This window comes from Eupeodes corollae, chromosome 3 (assembly GCF_945859685.1).
Source record: "Eupeodes corollae chromosome 3, idEupCoro1.1, whole genome shotgun sequence".
Taxonomy (NCBI): Eukaryota; Metazoa; Arthropoda; class Insecta; order Diptera; family Syrphidae; genus Eupeodes; species Eupeodes corollae.
The window spans coordinates 43,080,716-43,099,206 of record NC_079149.1 but is presented as its reverse complement, the minus strand read 5'-3'; the positions used below and the strand labels follow the sequence as shown (position 1 = coordinate 43,099,206).

General features: G+C 37.6%; 4 protein-coding genes across 4 annotated transcripts; 2 read left to right on the top strand and 2 right to left on the bottom strand.

Moving 5' to 3' along the window:
• The first annotated feature begins 630 nt into the window (after positions 1–630).
• Positions 631–1,373, top strand: LOC129949988 (putative ATP synthase subunit f, mitochondrial). Its single transcript, XM_056061745.1, has 2 exons — positions 631–791; positions 952–1,373. The coding sequence occupies exons 1-2, from the start codon at positions 713–715 to the stop codon at positions 1,194–1,196; spliced, it is 324 nt and encodes a 107-aa protein (XP_055917720.1). The 5' UTR covers positions 631–712; the 3' UTR covers positions 1,197–1,373.
• A 494-nt stretch (positions 1,374–1,867) lies between these two features.
• LOC129951900 (dolichyl-diphosphooligosaccharide--protein glycosyltransferase subunit 4) lies at positions 1,868–2,012 on the bottom strand. The gene has a single exon (XM_056064258.1). It carries the CDS (start codon positions 2,009–2,011, stop codon positions 1,883–1,885), a length of 129 nt encoding a protein of 42 aa, XP_055920233.1. The 5' UTR covers position 2,012; the 3' UTR covers positions 1,868–1,882.
• Positions 2,013–6,524: 4,512 nt separating this feature from the next.
• Positions 6,525–8,908, bottom strand: LOC129951690 (N-acetylglucosamine-1-phosphotransferase subunits alpha/beta). The gene is made up of 4 exons (XM_056063980.1): positions 8,605–8,908; positions 7,243–8,547; positions 6,999–7,189; positions 6,525–6,942 (listed from the first exon to the last, which is right to left on the bottom strand). Exons 1-4 carry the CDS (start codon positions 8,710–8,712, stop codon positions 6,645–6,647), a joined length of 1,902 nt encoding a protein of 633 aa, XP_055919955.1. The 5' UTR covers positions 8,713–8,908; the 3' UTR covers positions 6,525–6,644.
• A 3,278-nt stretch (positions 8,909–12,186) lies between these two features.
• Positions 12,187–14,300, top strand: LOC129950891 (V-type proton ATPase subunit S1). Its single transcript, XM_056062824.1, has 4 exons — positions 12,187–12,476; positions 12,549–12,651; positions 12,707–12,974; positions 13,031–14,300. The coding sequence occupies exons 1-4, from the start codon at positions 12,382–12,384 to the stop codon at positions 13,747–13,749; spliced, it is 1,185 nt and encodes a 394-aa protein (XP_055918799.1). The 5' UTR covers positions 12,187–12,381; the 3' UTR covers positions 13,750–14,300.
• The last annotated feature ends 4,191 nt before the right edge of the window (positions 14,301–18,491 follow it).

Here is an 18,491-nt window from a genome sequence, read left to right as displayed (position 1 = left end):
GATTCTTAAATTATTATAATTTAAATAAATACGCACATAATATATGTTTCAAATATTTTTGTTTTGTTTTTATTTTTATTGTCTTTTGTTTTTAATTTAAACTTTTAAAAATATGTTGTAACAAAATTTTTAAAAGTGGGCGTATCAGTGGGTGGACATGACTATTTCTGTGCTTCTGAACTTAGCTACAAAATAAAATCATTAATTTTCAATCAAACAGCAAACGTCACGATTGAAATTTTGCCCATCTACCCGCACTAATTGAAAAACCCTTAACAAATATTAGCAAGCATTTTTCGAAAGTTAGCAAACCACTAATCAAACTTCCTCTGGTGGGAAGTTGAGAAAGATCTGCGTGCAAGTGTAGCAATTATCAAGGTAATTGAATACATTCTAAATAATGAATTTTCTCTGAATAAGGAGTATAAATAAAAACAGATAATACAACTTAGCAGTAATGAAAACGAGATTGTTTCGTTAATTGAGTTTATTTTATTTTTTTTAATAATCAAACAGAACTGTCAGGTTACTAAACAGACATATTGTCATGTACCTTCATTTTTTCAATGGCAGCACTTTATTTGACTTCTCTCCAAACGTGACGATTAGAAAGAGAAAACTATAGTTTCCTCTGCCCATACTCTACAAAGGTGCTATTTTTCTTTTTAGCCAAAGAAAATTCATTTCATTCTGCTAAACTCACGAAGTAAAAATGGCATTTGGTGATTATCCAGCGGAATATAATCCAAAAATCCATGGACCTTACGATCCAGCACGCTATTACGGCAAAGGTAAATATTAATTTCTATAAATCATGAAAAGAACGAGATATTTTTCCAAAAAAAAAGAACAATTACGTAATGGCGCGGTGTTAGGCTAATTTCGATCTCAATTATTGGATTCCATGTGAAAATTTCTAACAGAACTTTATGCAATTATTTATCATTTCAGCTGATGTCCCATTGGCCCAAACCAAAATTGGGGAAGTTGGAGCATGGATCAGCCGTAGGAATAAGACTCCATCGGCTATTGCTGGAGCCATGAGCCGTGCTTGGTGGCGTTGGCAACACAAGTATGTCCAACCCAAGAGGGCTGGAATTGCACCCTTCTTCCAGTTGACTGCTGCATGCATGATCTTCTTCTACACCATCAACTACGGAAAGATCAGGCACCACAGGAACTACAAGTACCACTAATCGCTTTTCCAACACCAATTGGGATTCCGCATTTTGAATATGAACGAAAAAAAGTTTATGAATATCGAAAAAAAATTGCAAATGTAATCCCAAAAACAAAAAAGAGAAAAACTTTGTCGTTAAATTGTTTCCAGGCAGAAGAATTAATTTAGAAAATAAAGAATAATTGCCATTCGATTTAGAAGTCTTTGATTTGACGATATGGTCAGGGTTAGGTTTGCCTTAACTTGCTGCAGAGAATTTGTCTCCTAGCCTAAGGTGTGTAAAATGTCGGGTTATAGGTTGGGGTTCTCTTTAAATTTTCAAACCAATTTGTCGGGCCAACAATTCTACTTCATCTAACAACGTTCTCTACTTTTTTTTGGCAATTGGAATAAAGATCGTCATTAGCACTTGGGAAGGCCAAATCATATGAACAGAATGTATACTAAGAACATAGGTACCTATAGTTACAGACAAGGTATAAAACACACCCATGGCATTTTTAAGAGAATCTATAGCTACACATTGCTCCTTGAGTTTCCCATTGTTCGCTGGTTTTTCTATATTAAAACCTATTTGTAAACAATACCTGCTTGGAAAACGCATGTCCTGACACTATGGGCTTGATTTTCTTTCAAAGACCTGACACAAGATTGGACAGAAAATAGAAAATAAACACAAATTACAAATAAGTTATTACATTTTTATTTATTTTTCAAATTCGATCGGAAAATAGATGAATTAGCATTGATGTAGTGATACGCCACCACAAGTAGGAAGAGGAAAACTCCCAAAACATTTGAGAAGATGGCCAATTGGACGTCAGTAATCATTTCTGTTAGAAAAAAGAGATAAATAAAAAGTTTTGGTTTTAGGTGACACGTCATTCTCAATTTGTTTCAATTAATTTAAGTATTTTAAATAGTTTATTAAACTTAGTTTTTAATTGCAACATACTTGAATAGTTGGTGTGTTTATTTGGAATGAGTTGAAGATAATTTATTATATTATTTCTTAGAAATTTAAGAATAATAAACAAAATTTACACCGGCAACCAATGGATTATTTGCTTCCCAATAAAAGATTTCTTCAAAAATTGACAGATGCGAGGGCGAACAACATCGATTGTGTACTTCTTTTTTTCGAGTATCGATGAGAATGAGTGTGTCTAGGGAGATATTCTATGAATTAATTGCTAGAGGTCGCGTTCAGTTAAAACGTTTTTCTAGATCAAAGCAAAAAAAAACTGAAAATATATTCGGTGTAAGCATTTCTGGATCGGTGTTTCATTTTCTTTTGAAAGAAAGATTAAAGTTTAAAGATTAACAAACAAAACTAGGCTTTAGAAAAATAAATCGTTTTTTAACTGTCTGTAGTGTCAAGTGTCTTCTTAGTTTTAAAGATTATGATAGCCTTATATGCGATAGGTTCTTACATTTAATTCACAACTTTTAGTTACAATTGAGTTATAATTTTAACTCGTTGTTTAATTTTTAGCAATCTAAAACATTCCATTAATACATTTTATGACATTTCAAATGATAGTTGTCAAGTCCCAGCGCTACCAACTTGAAACCATAAAATTAATGATCATATACAAAAAAAATACAGCTGGAAGCTACAGTATTGTAAAAGAAGCTTTAGATGTTCTCAAAATAGTTTGAACATAAGATACAAATGTTAATTATACATTCGTCTATTAAAATTATTAATCTATTAAATACTTTGTTATCTTGTATCATTCTGCTTTATATAAAATTGTAGGTACATAGTTTTTAGTATAATGCAAATTAATACTCTATTATTATTATTTCTTTCTGAATAAAATCTTGTTTCTATAAGGATATTAAGGACTTTCGTTTATTTAAATAGCTCCAGAATTTCTTTATTAAATCATAACCAATAGGTTATGGGCCTTTCATTAATAGCAAAGTAAACGAAATAACAGAAACATAATTTGAGCGCAAAAAGATAAATAAGGCAACATAACATTTTCAAATGGTAGATCATTAAGGACAACTTATGGAAGTACAAGCTGGAGCTTTTATTAAGAAAAGGACGATTTGTGAGAAGTCTTTCTCAATCCAAAACCAAGTCCAACAACATCTGAATTGATGAAAAAGGATAGTGACGCAAAGGTGCTAATTGGGTTAACAGTTGAAGGCAATCAACTTCATCATGTCAGAAAAGCTGGTACAGCTTAAGATGCGTGGGACAAGTTGAAAAATCACCATGAAAAATCAAAGCTCAGCAACAAGGTGCAAATAATGCGTAAAATTTGTAGTTTAAGACTTGAAGAAGCTATGACGACATATTTTGATAAGCTTGTATCATTAGGGGTCCTTAGCAGTTTACCTAGATCATAAAAAATATGTTATCAATCAAGCCTAAGATAATACGCTCGGTCAATGGAGTTGAATACACAGCGGGTCAGGTATTACGATTTTTTGCGAAGGAAGGCATACAGTACCAGCATACCACACCTTATACTCCTCAGCAGAATGGAAAAGCCGAGCGGAAAAATAGGTCTCTGATTGAGATGGCTCGGTGTATACAGTTAAAAGCGAATTTGGGATATGAATACTGTGGAGAAGCAATTATGACTGCAAACTACCTTCAAAATAGATTACCATCAAGCGTTATCCCAACAACTCCTTACGAAAGATGGACTGGAAAGAAACCCAATATAGATAATTTTTGTGTTCGGATTTAAAGCTTATGTTTATACACCTCAAGAGAAACGGAGAAAACTAGATGATAGAACTAAACTATGAATTTGTGTAGGCTACGACGAACATTCAAAAGGGTATCGTTTGGTTGACAAGAGCACAAAGAAAATAACGATAAGCAGAAATGTAAAATTTCTTGATACTAACTTTAATTTTCATTAGACAGATAATGAACAAAAAGAAGAATCTGAAGTTGATATATCATCCATATAAAAGTCGTGACTCTCACACTGAACCTGATGAACATAACCGTGATGTTGAGAAAAACTAACAGCAATTAGAAGAGATTGGGCACGTTCAGACGACATAAGGGACTTGAAAGTTAGGCAAGTTTCTATTATCTGATGTGGCCAGCTGCCAAAAACTTATTTTCCAATTAAGGCAACTTTAACGGAAAACTGTCTGGAAAGTTAGTCAAGAAAAATCTCCCTAACTATCAAGTCAAGTCTACTTCTATCAAAATGACAGTTGATAATTTGTTTTCATTCAACTGAAAGCTGAATTTTATTACTTTATGATCTATTTATTTTCAGCACAACTTTATCTAATGCTTTCTCTAAAAGGGTTCCTTGTTAATTTGGAAAAGAAATAACTAATATTTCTTTACAATACAAAATACAAATCTTGGACTTGTAGCCTGAGGAGTGTTTTTAAGACAGTAATTTTATTGGTAATTTGTGTGCTATGAACTTAAAGTCCGGGCAAAAAGAGGATGAAAAACTGCGATATTTGCTATGGTCACCGCCAAAAACAACAGCGCTTATTTGGATGCACAAACGAACTTGGAGTTCTCCAGATCAATCTACAGTCAACCAGATTGAACATATTGCGATCGACGCAAGACAAGCTTCCAGCATCATAGATGTCCGAACTTTCCGAGGAGCTAACATCGACTCGGACCACTACCTAGTTGTAGCCAAGGTAGCACTTCGGGTTTCCATACCCAAGGCAAAACAGGGAGGTTCTGAGAGAAGATACAACGTCGAACGGCTACACTCGCGAGAGATTGCCAAATACTTCTCCGACCGAGTTACAAGTGACCTCTCTCGAAATTCTATGCCGCCAACACAATGTATCGAAAACCAGTCGCAACATTGCCAAGATCCAATCAGAGAAGCCGCCTCTAATGTGCTGGGTTTCAGGAAACCACCAACAAGGAACCCCTGGTTAGATGAGGAATGTCGGCAGGAAAATTCAGCCAAACAACAGGCACGCAAAGCGGCGCTGCATAGAAGGACCAGAGCTCTACGAGCAGAAGTAAAAAGAGAGAGCATGAGAAGCGTGTGGTCGAAGATGTTAAGAGGCTTAAAAGCAGGAATGAAGTTCGAAAGTTTTATGAACAGGTGAAACGAAATTCACAAGTACATAAACATAGAACCGAAGACTCCAAAGACGAAAGTGGGACCATCATAGTGGAACCGCAGTCAATGCTGAGGATCCTGAAAAAAAACCCAAGAACACCAAATCGACGCCCACCATCTTTTCATCGATTTCAAGGCTGCATATGACAGCATCTACAGGGACGAGCTGTATAGTGCCATGTCTAGTTTTGGCATCCCTGCCAAACTCGTCCGTTTGTGCAGGATGACCATGGAGAATTCACGCTACTCCATAAAGGTTGGAAACAACTTAACAGAACCTTTCGATGTCAAAAAAGGTTCTAGACAAGGTGATGCACTGTCATCTGATTTTTTTAACATCGTGCTTGAAAGAATAGTGCAGAGCTCACACGTCAACACTAGAGGAACTATCTTTCAGTCTGTCCAATTACAAGCATATGCTGATGACATTGACATAATCGGAAGAACTCAGCATGATTTTAATGGGGCTTTTGTGAGTATTGAGGCAGAGGCCGCAAAAATGGGTTTAACGGTTAATGAGGGCAAAACTAAGTACATGCTGTCGTCAAGAAAGGACATACAACAAAGAAAGCAATTGAGTGGTAAAGTCCTCTCTCGAGGGCCCAAAGTGTTGCTATATAAGACCCTTATCATCCCCTTCCTGCTATACGGTGCAGAAGCATGGACTATGACAAAAGCGGATGAATTCACCTTGGGTCGGTTCGAGAGAAAAGTTCTTCGGACCGGACTAGATGGAGAAGTTTTTTTGGGTGAGTCCCTAGTTCACACAGGACTGTATTGCCACCGTAAGTAAGTAAGTAAGTGATGAAGGTTTCATACAGAGTATTGCAGATTTATGCCTTTATAGTAGATCCACCGGAGGTCTTACCTGTTGCATATTAAAACTGCATCTCCAAGTCAAGTAGACAGAATAGAACTTAAACGCGTTCTAAAATATCTAAAAGGATCTTACTTACTTAAGGTGGCGCTACAATCCTGTGTGAACTAGGAACATCAAATGAAAACATAATGTCTCAGCAAAGATAACAAGACAGAAAAAGAACTCATTGGATATGCTGATGCGAATTGGGCATCAGACGGAATCAATCGAAAGTAAAACTCAGGATATATATTCTTTATGAACGGAGGAGCTATAAGTTGGTGTTGCAGAAAAATTACTTGCGTATCTCTGTCAACAACTGAAGCCGAGTTCAATCTTTCAAAATATGCGATAGTCCAGGGAACTAAAACTTCCTTGCAAATTCGAAAAAAACACGTAAAATTCGAATAATTTCTATTTGTCTTTAATATTCTACAGCTTAGAAATTATCTATAAAAAGCATCATATAAATCTACACACCCCTGAAACGTAGGTATCACCCTACACTTAAGTGTTCTTACTTTTTCTGGACATAACGCCTCACAAACTTCGCCTTGTGCATGCAACAAAATCTCAATAAAAACACAATCAACAAAAGACTAGCACTATAGCCAACACAAAGGGCTAATCCTTTACGCCAGCGCCAAGCTTCATAGTCATTGAAATTGTTAAAGCGATTACGATATCTTTCAGGCAACTCGAAGCGGCTGCGTTTTGGAAAGAATGAAAGATAGAAGTCCTCAAGAAGATGACGAATGAGTTCGTTTTCCTCCGGATACTGTGGCTCCAAGTTATCATTGATGCAGTTGAATTTCCTAAAATTAAATGTACTAAGAAACTGGGCAATGACCTTGACACGATCTATACTCACTTAGGGCTCCTCCGTAGACGATCAAGGGAGTCTACCACCTCAGTCAGATTGGATGTTAGCATCATAAAGTTGCTATGAATCCCTCGTTTAGGGGTCAAATTGAATTTGTATCGTGGACGTTGGGCGAAATTGTCCAGCATCACTTCAGCCAGCATAGAGCATTGGATCACTAGGTTCCTAGTGATAGTCGGCTAAAACGAGGCTCATAAGAATTTATTCTTCACGTTCAATCGAAGTCACTTACCAAACTTGAATCCTCATATCGCTCGTAGACCAATGTGCTAAACGGTTCACGCTTTTTCGGTTCTTCTCCCAATTTTTGGGAGCAATTAGACACCACCTCTTCGAAGTACCTCACCGCTGACCAATCCAGCGGTAGAGGATAAATGCGAGCCAGGAATGTTCTCACCTCCCGATCGGACCAGGTCATCGAACTGTCTGTATCGAACTCATCGAAGATCTCGCCAACCGTTAGGTTCCTGGTCTCGCTCATGACATAGCTGTAATAGAGGAATGCGAACTGCAGATCCTCTTTGTCTCGGAAGCGACGAGATCTGGTCTCGTGGATCTCGGGACGAAACTTCTTTTGCATTGCGTAGATGGTATCCCGGTCCAGCAGGAAACCAACGTGCGCCAATACGTTTCGTGACTTGAATCCATATTCCTGGTTAAGACGACGATTTGTGTGAATTAGACTCTGCGAGAAAATGTCTACACTCGACTTGTATCCTTTCGTTGGCTGGGGAGTGTCTGTTTTAGCTTTAGATCGCTGCTCACTATTGAAGCTCTCTACGATGCTCTTCATCTCCTCGAAAGTGGACAGATTTGTTTTCTTGATCACGTCTTTGAAGGAGTTCCGCTTGCGCTTCTTCCATGGACGAGGTTGCTCGACTTTGGGCTGCTCTGCATTCACTATCGTGGGAAGAGTCGATGGACGTTTTGTCTCCGATTGATGTGAATCCTCATAGATGCAATCCCCTCCATCGAACTGACACTCGGGAATGTTACAGTGCTGATCGCAAGCTCCATCACCGATGTACACCCAGGGGCAGTCGATGGCGCAGTCAGGGAGTGTCCAGGCGGTATAGACACGCACACCCTCCGACTGAGTGTACAAGTCTTCCGGATAGAGGGGAGCCCCAAGGAATATATCATCGTTCATGTAGATGAATCTTTTCGAGAGGTTCGGAATACGATGCAGGAATGTTTCTATAGCAGAGCTAGAAAACGTGGGCAGGAGTTCGGGGTATTCAGTTAGTTCCCAGTGTGGAATCACTGAAACCTTGTGATAGCTGAGATCAAGCCAGTGTGGAATTTGGCCATTTGTGACGATGTACACATTTCTCACCCAAGGAGCGTATTTCTCCAAGGACCGCAACGAGTATTTGAGTTCGTTCTTGTCATCGAATCGTGCTGGATCATAGTGTGGGTCGAATTGTCGAACAGATTTCGTGAATTCCGGATCTGAACCATTTACCCAAGTGTACACCACATCGAAGTGTGGACAGCTTTCGGATAGATCCTGGCTGTCATTTGTTAGTTCTGTACTCTGGAAATTATAAAAACATGAATGCACATTTTTACCCCAAGACAAAAACAAACTCACTATCTTCCAAACAATTATCACTGACAAGAGGAACACACAAAGAATCACTCGGAATCGCAGCAAGTAGCGAACGTCACAGATGCAATAGCGACTCAATTTGTGAAACATTACTTTCAAGTGTAAGAAGAACGTTGAACGTAAAAGAGTGGAGCATGTTAGTTACATTTTTGGTTAATTGAACTTTTTGTTGGTATATTTTTTCATTCAGAAATGTTTAAAACAAAGAAAAAAGTGTTCTCTTTTTCATTAACAGAATAAGTAGAACATCGAAGACGACACACAAATTGGAGAAAAAATAGTTTTTGTTTTGTTGACATCTTTTTATTTGACGTTAACGATACTCGTTTAGTTGAAGTGCCTCATTCGCGTTGCCAGATATATGAATTTATTCACTTAAGGTTTTGTATGAACTTACTTTTAGTTTAAGTTCGTTTGTACAATGCAAAGTAATTTAATAAAATGGTTATTGCTATGGTAATATATTTGGGACCAGTTTAATATTTAAGTGAGCTTTAATTTTGATGGGGCGACTTTCTATTACCGCAGCACGAATTTCCTTCTGATTTTTTTACAGTTAGATAGGGGCTCAATAGAACATGTTTTAAATATTAAGGCGAGGAAACAACTTTAAGTCATGTTGCCCCACTAACATATGAAGTTTGAAAATCAATTAAAAATAGAAATAAATGTTTTCTCGCTCTAAAATTGCTATAGTTATTATTTATTTGCACATACTGCGGTAATGGAAAGTTGAGCTATTTTGATTATTGGTAAGCCCCTATGTATATTAATGGGGTTAAAGGCTTACGCCCGGTTAAATTTTAAAGATAGTTCGCAGCTCGAGTTTCCATACAAAAATTCTGGTACGCAGCTCTAACTAAAAGTGAGCTGTAAAAATAAATTGCTTTGTGCATTACATTTTGACATTTTATTTGAGATAGAGCTGAAGGGGGGAATAATTGGCTTTGAATACCTTCAAAACATTTTTCAAAAGATTAAAATAATATTTTGAATATAAAAATAATAACAAAACAGCCCCCCTCCCCCTTTAAATTTTCTAGTTGACCCAAAATTGATATATGGGACAACTGTATTTCTACTTCAAAAAAGGTTCGGTCATAAAATAATTTGTCTTTTGTGTGTTTATTGTGTACCTTGCTTAAATAAAATGAATATTTGCAAGTTATTTAATTGAGAAAAGTCTTGCGGAGACTGAAAAAATATCGCAATTTTAGGTTCTGAAAGGAAAATAACTTATAGCCTTTTTACACCAAACTGATGAAAAAATTTGTGAGTAAAAAGTTTTGTTCTTCTAAAATTATTTATGAAATGTTAGTAAACGATGATGAGTATTTCAAACAACATTTCAGAACGAGCCGCAGAACTTTCGATATACTCTGCAATGAAATAAAGGATCTGAAAATGCAAGATACAAACTTTAGCCTTATGGAGGTACTTATCAAGTTGAATTTCAGGAAGACAAAGATCTATACGAGCTCCAAAAGAAATAATGGGATGATGGGATCATTGAGTGGTTTAACAAACGTTTCGATCGAACATACAAAAAACTCCCAGTATTTCACCACCCACCGTCTCGGATGCGGATAAAATGAAAATACCCAAGTACTTCCTTTCACACAGTGAAGATGTTCTATATGGTATGTATTTTCTCAAGATTCAATTTTTTGAAAATGTGCAAACATTCTCCTAAGGATTTTTTTTCCGTCGACACCCTTGAGTCGATAATTCCCTTTCCTGTGCTGTGATAGAGCAGCATATCAGCGCAGACAAGGCCATAACACTATCTTGTCTCGTAGAAGAGTTTCAACTGAAGTTCTGTGGACGGGTGGAACGGGCTCAAGACATGAACCAACAAGAACTACAAGCTCGCTTGGCTGCAGCCATCCTCTTTGTTCAAATCAACTGGTCCGAACAATTCACTAAGGAGAAGCTAATTGTCTAGAAAAATTAATTTTATTTAAAACATTTTCTTCTTCTTCCATAACAAATTCAATCCAAAATATAGAGCTTATGACTATTGCTTCTGTTAGCCAAATGTACCTTCAGAATCGGCATAATATGGCGATTTCTGCCATCCGAGCAACTAATCGGCGTCATCGAATCGAAAAGGTCAATTCCTAGTTCCAGATTCGTACCAAAATCATACTCATCCATAGCGACCACTGAAGCTGTAATGATGGGCTGCAATTTTTCCATGACTATCTTTTTGGCTTATTCCTTTGAGGACTCACCTGGCTTGTCCAAAGCACTGAGGATCGTTTTGATGTTGGCATCGCTTCCCATAAAGGGGAACAATGGTTCCCACATTGTGGAATGTTTTGGCGCAAATTTTCCTAACCCGCTGCGACTTAAGGCCCAACTACAATAGGCATAAGCAAACATAAGCTTATGTCAAAAACCCGACGAAAATTCACTTAAGTTTGCGAAATTGCTGCATAACTATAGTGCAATTTTGCTCACGCAGATTTTACTTATGCGGCGAGCGACAGGGATCGCTCTTGCTTAAGTGTGCTTAAGTTAACGAAACTGAGAAAAATTGAACGAAACGGAGCTAGACTCCATTATGTTCACTCATATTGAGATTCTTTGTATTCGCACGTTTACTTATGCGCGCATATGCTAGCTCATGCCTATTATAGTTGGGAAATTTTCTTTCATACTTGTTCTCCTCCGCAAATGAACTTATCGCCTTTCTCAAATATCCCAAAGCCTTGTGATTGAAGGGTGTTATTGGAAAGTCTTTCTCCAGGTAGTAAGCGCAAGCGTCGAACATATTTGTGGGGACGAGTTCGAAGACGCATCCTTTGGAAACGTCATTACGAACTATGAGCAAGTCTTCCTCGTGTCACGTTTGTTCAGTTCAACTTTGAAATGCTACTAGTTTTCGAGAGGTTTAAATATAAAAGTTATGGTTTACGAAACTTGTGGTTTAACAAAAATATATGGGAAAACTTGAGTTTTCGATGTAGGTATTCGGCGAAAACCGATAATTTCTCGCAAACCGGGTTTTTGGACTTGGTGGGAAAAGCCTATGAAAAGGTCCACAGCATCCAATTCTCATTTCATTTCATTTCATTTTGAGGTAATCTTAAAGCAAGCCATACACGATAGAACCAAAGATCAAAATGGAACTACACGATCCAAAATCATACTTAAAAGTGAGTTAATATTTAACTCCTAGTTCACCAAATTTAACTGACCGATTTGTGTGGATTCTTTAAGATCTAACCGCGGTCCAAATATATCTGTAGAGATTGAGGATCTGAATAAAATTCCGTAACTAAATAGATCTAAATTGCCATAATTCTTTCCATATGATCAAATCCTAATGGAAAATTGACAGACAGTTTTTGTAAGCAATAAAGGGGCACAAGAAAATGCTGTTTCCTCCCTATTTTATTGTATAAATTTATTTACACAATTTTATTTACAATTTCATATCGTTATATACATTGGGGAAATTTGGTAGCACTTGCCAAGACTTGCTGTCTCACTCGAGTATCGATTCGAACTTCGAAAAACCCCTTCTACTATTAATCTTGTCACATGACTGTCATATGAACGTAGAAAATTTTTGACAAGAAAGGGCAGACCATTTTTCAATGGACTAGCGAATAAGAAAAAGATTTTTTCCTAATTTTGATTTTGTGATTCATTTTTAGTTAATCCTCTTTTATTCTTAGTTATAAATTTTCCATTCAATTCGAAGAGTGTTTTTCTGTTTTCTGAAAACCCAGAAGAAAAAAAACAAGAAAAATGTTCTGCAAGCTGATAGTTGTGCTCGTCTGCTTGATGGGCGCAGCCTTGGGTGATAGGTCGCCGTCTCCAGTTTTCATATCAGGAACCAACAGGTGGGTGTAACCTAAAGTAAATACAAAAATTTCAAAAGAATAGAAATCAAACAAGCAAACTTATTCGAACAGCATTGAGAAGCCAGCTTTCTACACGTTATTTCAAGAAGAATTCGCCAATGTCATAAAACCAATTATCCAAAAAACCATGTTTGTTGCTTTCCTGGAACCTAATGTAAGATTTAAAAGCAATCCTTTTCAATCCATAGTCTATAATATTTGTTGTTTAGCTTGATAACGTCGACTTTTCCTGCTCGAAACCGTCCGATCAGAAGTCATGCTACAGCAATCTGCAAACGGCCCCCCAAACAACCTACTATGCTAATGTCCAGAATCCTATTGAAGCATTGCGTCAAGAAAGTTCCAAAGTAATGTGGGTTAATGTGGATGCCACTGGGAACTTTGATAACGTCGATTGTGAACCTGGCTCGACCGTCCTTATTGATCTTAGCACTGTGGGTGGTGACATGCCACGCAATGAGCTTCTAGAGCTTCATGGTAAGACAATAAAGTCTTCATTTTTAAGCGATTCAGATTATTAAATGCCTTTTTAGATGGTTTTATGGCCAAGGTTACAAAGAAACTCTCCGAAGAGTGCAAAATCACAGCCCTCTATACCCGCAAGCCATCGCCAAATGAAATTAGCAAAAATCGTCGTCGTCGTGACGTAGATTCCGCTACCTCTGGCACCGTCTTCCACTCTGGCAAGGACTTCCTCATATTCTACACTGAGTTGGCCACCAAGGAACCATCCAAGGAGCAAGGCAAACCAAGCGTCATTACTCCAATCAAAATCACAGAGATGAGTCTCTCGGGAAAGAACGATACCGCATTCACCGTCAACATGAACGGCGGAACTGATAAAATGAGCTTCCTCATCTCGTTGTCCGGTGGATACTACCAAATGTCCAATTTGGTGCTCAATGGAGAGGCTTTCTATGTCCCATCAGAAGTCAATGCCCCCACCAACTTCTCCTACTCTTGCGGCAATCAAACTTTCTCCTCAAAGGGAGCTGATTCTAACAAAATCATCATTTGGAACTCTCTGCAGATGCAAGCTCCATTCAATGACGCCACTCCCGAAAATTTCAACTTCTCAGACGCTTGGTATTGCGTGGGATTCTTTTCGTCTGGAATTCTGGCTGGTTTGTTTGTGGTGTTCATTTTGCTGGGCATCATGAGCGTTGGTATTTGCTGGATGCTGGACATCAATACCATGGATCGTTTCGATGATCCCAAGGGCAAGACCATAACTATCAATGTTAATGAATAGATAAAGCGATTCAGATTCGCCCTCCTACAAATTTTCTGTCATTCCTGTTATTTTTCGTCCTGTTTTATTAATTTTCCAAGTGGCTTTTTAGTTCCCTGCTTCTCAACACGACAGACACATCTTAACAGCATCCTTGATTGTCCCACTTTTGGCTTCAAGTAAGATGTCTTTCTCGTGTTGAATTCAACAGAGATCCAAGGCCACTCTAAATAATAATTTGATTGTTGTTGTTTTCGATTCTCTTTCAATTCTCCTTGTCCAAAAAATATTATAACCTTAGTTATTTTGTATTCCTAAAAATAGAGTCAGCAGTTCAGTATTTGGACTTGTTCTTTTTTTTATTTGTTTTCTAAAATAAGTTTTGAATGTTTCTGAAATACGTTTATAATTATTTTGCTATTAAATTAAAGGATAAATATGTACACTATCCAGTGTTCCGTTATTTATATTATTACGAGTGTGAAGATGGTAAAAATGTTATTTCGTTGTACAATAAATAAAAAACAAAACAAATAAAATTAAAAAGGTAAACTTTTGTTACCACAAACGAAGTTGAGTTTTATTTAATTAACACCTTTTAATTGGATTCAATGAAAGTTGGATGAATTGTAATTTAAAAAAACGGTTCTATGTCGTGCAGCTCTCACCTAAGAGGCACGGTTTCGTTTAAAGAGTAAAAAGTTTGTCAGAATGGTCCAATTTTATAACAAAAAAGTAACGGGGACACTTGGGCGGATACTTATAACTTGAAGATAAGATGAATACCCCTATAACCATTGCCGAGTCGAATGAATAAACGTGTGTGTGAGAAATTTGTTTTACCGTTGGCGAATCGAGAACCGTTGATTCGACTTAAATGTCATAAAGTTTTCGAAGATTGGTCTCACTCTATTGTCAGTATCGAATGTTCGTTGATTTGAACGTCATTCGTGTTATTTCCGTCGAACGTTCATACTGTGTGAGAAAAGGTCGAAGCTTATGTAAAAGAAATGTCGGAAAATAAAACGAAAAAACGAGGTGTTGGAGAGTTTCGAAAAAAAACCAAAAGAAATGTTGTTAAATTTCCTACAACCCTCAACTACTTGGGCCACCTACTTCCGATCTAAAAGATTTGCACAAGGTAATGTGAATTCTAAATAAAACTTTTATTCATTCAACAGGTTTGGCTGGATCATAAGCTTAAAATCAAAAGAAAACTGTCCTTAACTCCTTTGGAACAAGCTGTGGTTGAACTGCAAGCAAGCTGTAAGTCCAGAAGGTACTTGTTTTGGTTCATCTAGCCAAGTTTTAGAGGACTTATTAATCGGCTTACAAAACATTGAAGTGTCCAATGAAAAAGATTCTTGTGAAGCCGATAAACAACTTTTTGTTTTGACTTTGAAGGAGCGTAATGCAATTTCTTTTATTTAAAAGACAGCGAAATCGACTCCTAAGAACGTCAATAGTCTTTTCTATTATATTTCTGCCTTTGGCGTGTTGCTTATTGAATAAAGTCTGCCTTGAACTAGAGCTTACGTTTCTGAAAGGAGTGGGCAAACAAGACGATAGTGGGTAACCCGATTCTCCTAAAATTAAGAAAACATTATTTAACGACGAAATACAAATATAAATACTACCACGGAACTTTGAACCTTTTCCTCTTTGGTACCACGTTTCAAGAACTGACTTAAGATTACTGCAGTTCCAAACAAAGGAATCATGAAGCGATCAAGGATATCTTGTCAACATAACGAATACACATTTTATGGTCACCCAAAAGCTACTCTCAAGAAAAAAACTTACTATCATTGCGTTTAAACTGTAATTTCTTTTTCTGTTAAGATACTGATGACGCAACTCAATCCGAGCAACAATTCCTGAATGGGTTCCGTCAACACATCCAATTACTCCTGGTAACCTGGCCGTTGAAAAAAATAGTTTCGTGCATTTTGTTTTTCATCATATGACGTTGTGAGACTGACCCAGGTTGGACATAATTTGCCCTCAATTATTGCACACACAATTTCTTTTAATACTAAAGAAACCGAGGATTGTTACAGGCGTAAGTCAAAATCATTTCTCTGACAACTCCCACTAGCAAAAACATCTAAAGACACAAGCTAACTTTAGTATAGCAGGGATTGAAGAGCTGCTTGCATTTTTAAATTATTGGCCTTCCAACTTGTTTAATACGAAAATACCAACCGTAGTATGTCGAATGTGTTAGTTAGAAAGAAGATATTATGGATTCTTGATGTTTCACCTATCACCATGCTTTGAAAGCGTCTGCGGAACACCCCCTCTTCACCCGTTAATATGTTCAAATAAGCTTGATTTTGGACTTGTAAAAGTGTTCCCATTATAATAAACTAAACTACTTTAATTTATCTTTTTGGCTGATAAGAAACTGCAAAAGTTGATTGTTTTTTTCCTAACCCAAAATTAAGGAAGTTACTTGACATTAGCATTTGATGAATGGTAATAATCAGTTGCCACCACTAGAAGTAATCCAATCATGCAAACCACTGGGTCATTCTTTGGTTCTGTTGTTCGATGGTGGTGTGTCAATTGTAATAACTTATCTAAATCCATTGCATAAAAGTCAAGTTAATGACCCACCATTTCAGTAAGATGCATTTCGCCACACTTAGTTGAAAATATTATTATAAAGGAACAACAAAATATAAAAGGAGTACACATTCCTACCTTCATTCTAGGGAATAGAGGTATGTATAATAAAAGTCCTCAAAACTTAGTTAGTGGCTTATAACATGGCATGGCAACAGTTGCATGGATCACAGTAATAACACCATTTAATAACTTACAGGACTTGTTGGCCATTAAAAACATACGTCAAAGAAAACGTTAGCATGGCTTTGGCACTGGCTCTAGCTTTTGCTATGCTTTAGCAAACAAAACTAAAAGTATGTATATGTATGTATATAATTTCAGGACTAGTAAGTACATACATATATATACGACTCCGCCTGTCTAAAGTTATAAAATTCCATTCAATTTTAAGGCGATCGTAAACTTCATAACATTAATATTCGTTCGCTGTTATAGCGAATGCATCCCAGATGTCTCGTCTCTCATGCAAGGACATGCATTCTCTCTCTCTGTCGCTGGTGTATCGGAGTTGGCGGTGGTGGTGGTGTGAGTGTGGACAAGTCATGTACTGGGAGCTCTGTAAACATTTTTATTTATAAAGGATGAAGAATTCCGTCTAAATAGTTCAGGGTCGGTTTAGGTTTGCAAGGACCTTATGCTGGTTCTTACGGTTTCTAGTACGAACTTTTAAGATTAAGTCGGGTCAGAGACCCTAAATTGTTAAAGCTTAAACATTTTCCTTTGGTTTTTGAAGTGCTTTAATAGGTAGAATGGATATCTAAAATAAGGGGAGTTTGCTTAAGAGAAGGAAGGAGATGGAAAGAAATAACTTTAGAAGTTTATAAATGTTAAAAACTTGCTATGGATAACGTTTCTCTTGTGTCTGCAATGGTATGGAGTCTTTAAATACCGAATAACGTCAGTAAAGACCCAGGTTTTTCTAAAAACCCACCTCTGTCTATCAACTCCTACTCTCACCTCCCCGTGGTGAGCATCGGGTGCCTATTACCTCAACTGGAGATTGGGTTCCAACCCCAGTGGAAAGTTGTTGGGGGCAGCAAACGAGAGAGGGCGGGGAGAGGTGTTTCCACTAAGGCACCTCTCCTTATCCAGACGCAGCGGACGAATTCTCGAGATGGAATCAACGGTGACGAGGAATCAGTCTACTTAACATCGCCTATAAAATCTTCTCTGCCGTAATATGTGAACGTCTAAAGCCCATCGCCAACAACCTGATAGGTCATTATCAGTGTGGTTTTAGACCAGGAAAGTCCACAGTTGATAAAATATTCACATTACAGCAGATCCTGGAAAAAACCCAAGAACACCACATCGGCACCCACCATCTATTCATCGATTTCAAGGCCGCATATGACAGCATTTACAGGGACGAGCTGTATACTCGTCCGTTTGTGCAGGATGATCATGGAGAACTCATGCTTCTCCATAAAGGTTGAAAACAACTTAACAGAACCTTTCGATGTCAAAAAAGGTTTTAGACAAGGTGATGCGCTGTCATGTGTTTTTTTTAACATCGTGCTTGAAAGAATACTGCAGAGCTCACACGTTAACACTAGAGGCACTATCTAAGTCAACGACTTAGTATACCTACGCTGTAAACGCAGAAAAAACACCAGCACTGAGATCAAACGAAGAATAACTCTTGTTAACCGCTGTTCCTTTGGGCTTAGAAAGCAATTGAGTGGAAAAATCCTCTCTCGAGGGACCTAATTGTCGCTATATAAGACCCTTATCATCCCCGTCCTGCTATACGGTGCAGAAGCATGGACTATGACAAAAGCGGATGAAAGCACCTTGGGTCGGTTCGAGAGAAAAGTTCTTCGTGTGATCTACGGTCCCGTATGCATTGAAGGGGAGTGGAAAGTGGAAAGTGACCTCACCCAACTTGGAGCGCGAAACTGGAGACATCTAGCTAGGGACGGAGCTAGATGAAGAAGTTTGTTGAGTGAGGCCCTAGTTCACACAGGACTGTAGCGACACCTTAAGTACGTACGTAGTAAATTAAGTCAGTAAAGACAAATTTGTAAATCCGTCACTGTCGACTAGCGAACTTAGAAGGTACACAAACTATAACCATTATCACGACCAACATTTAACTACCTACTCCGTTGTAAAGGAAAAATCTATTCGCA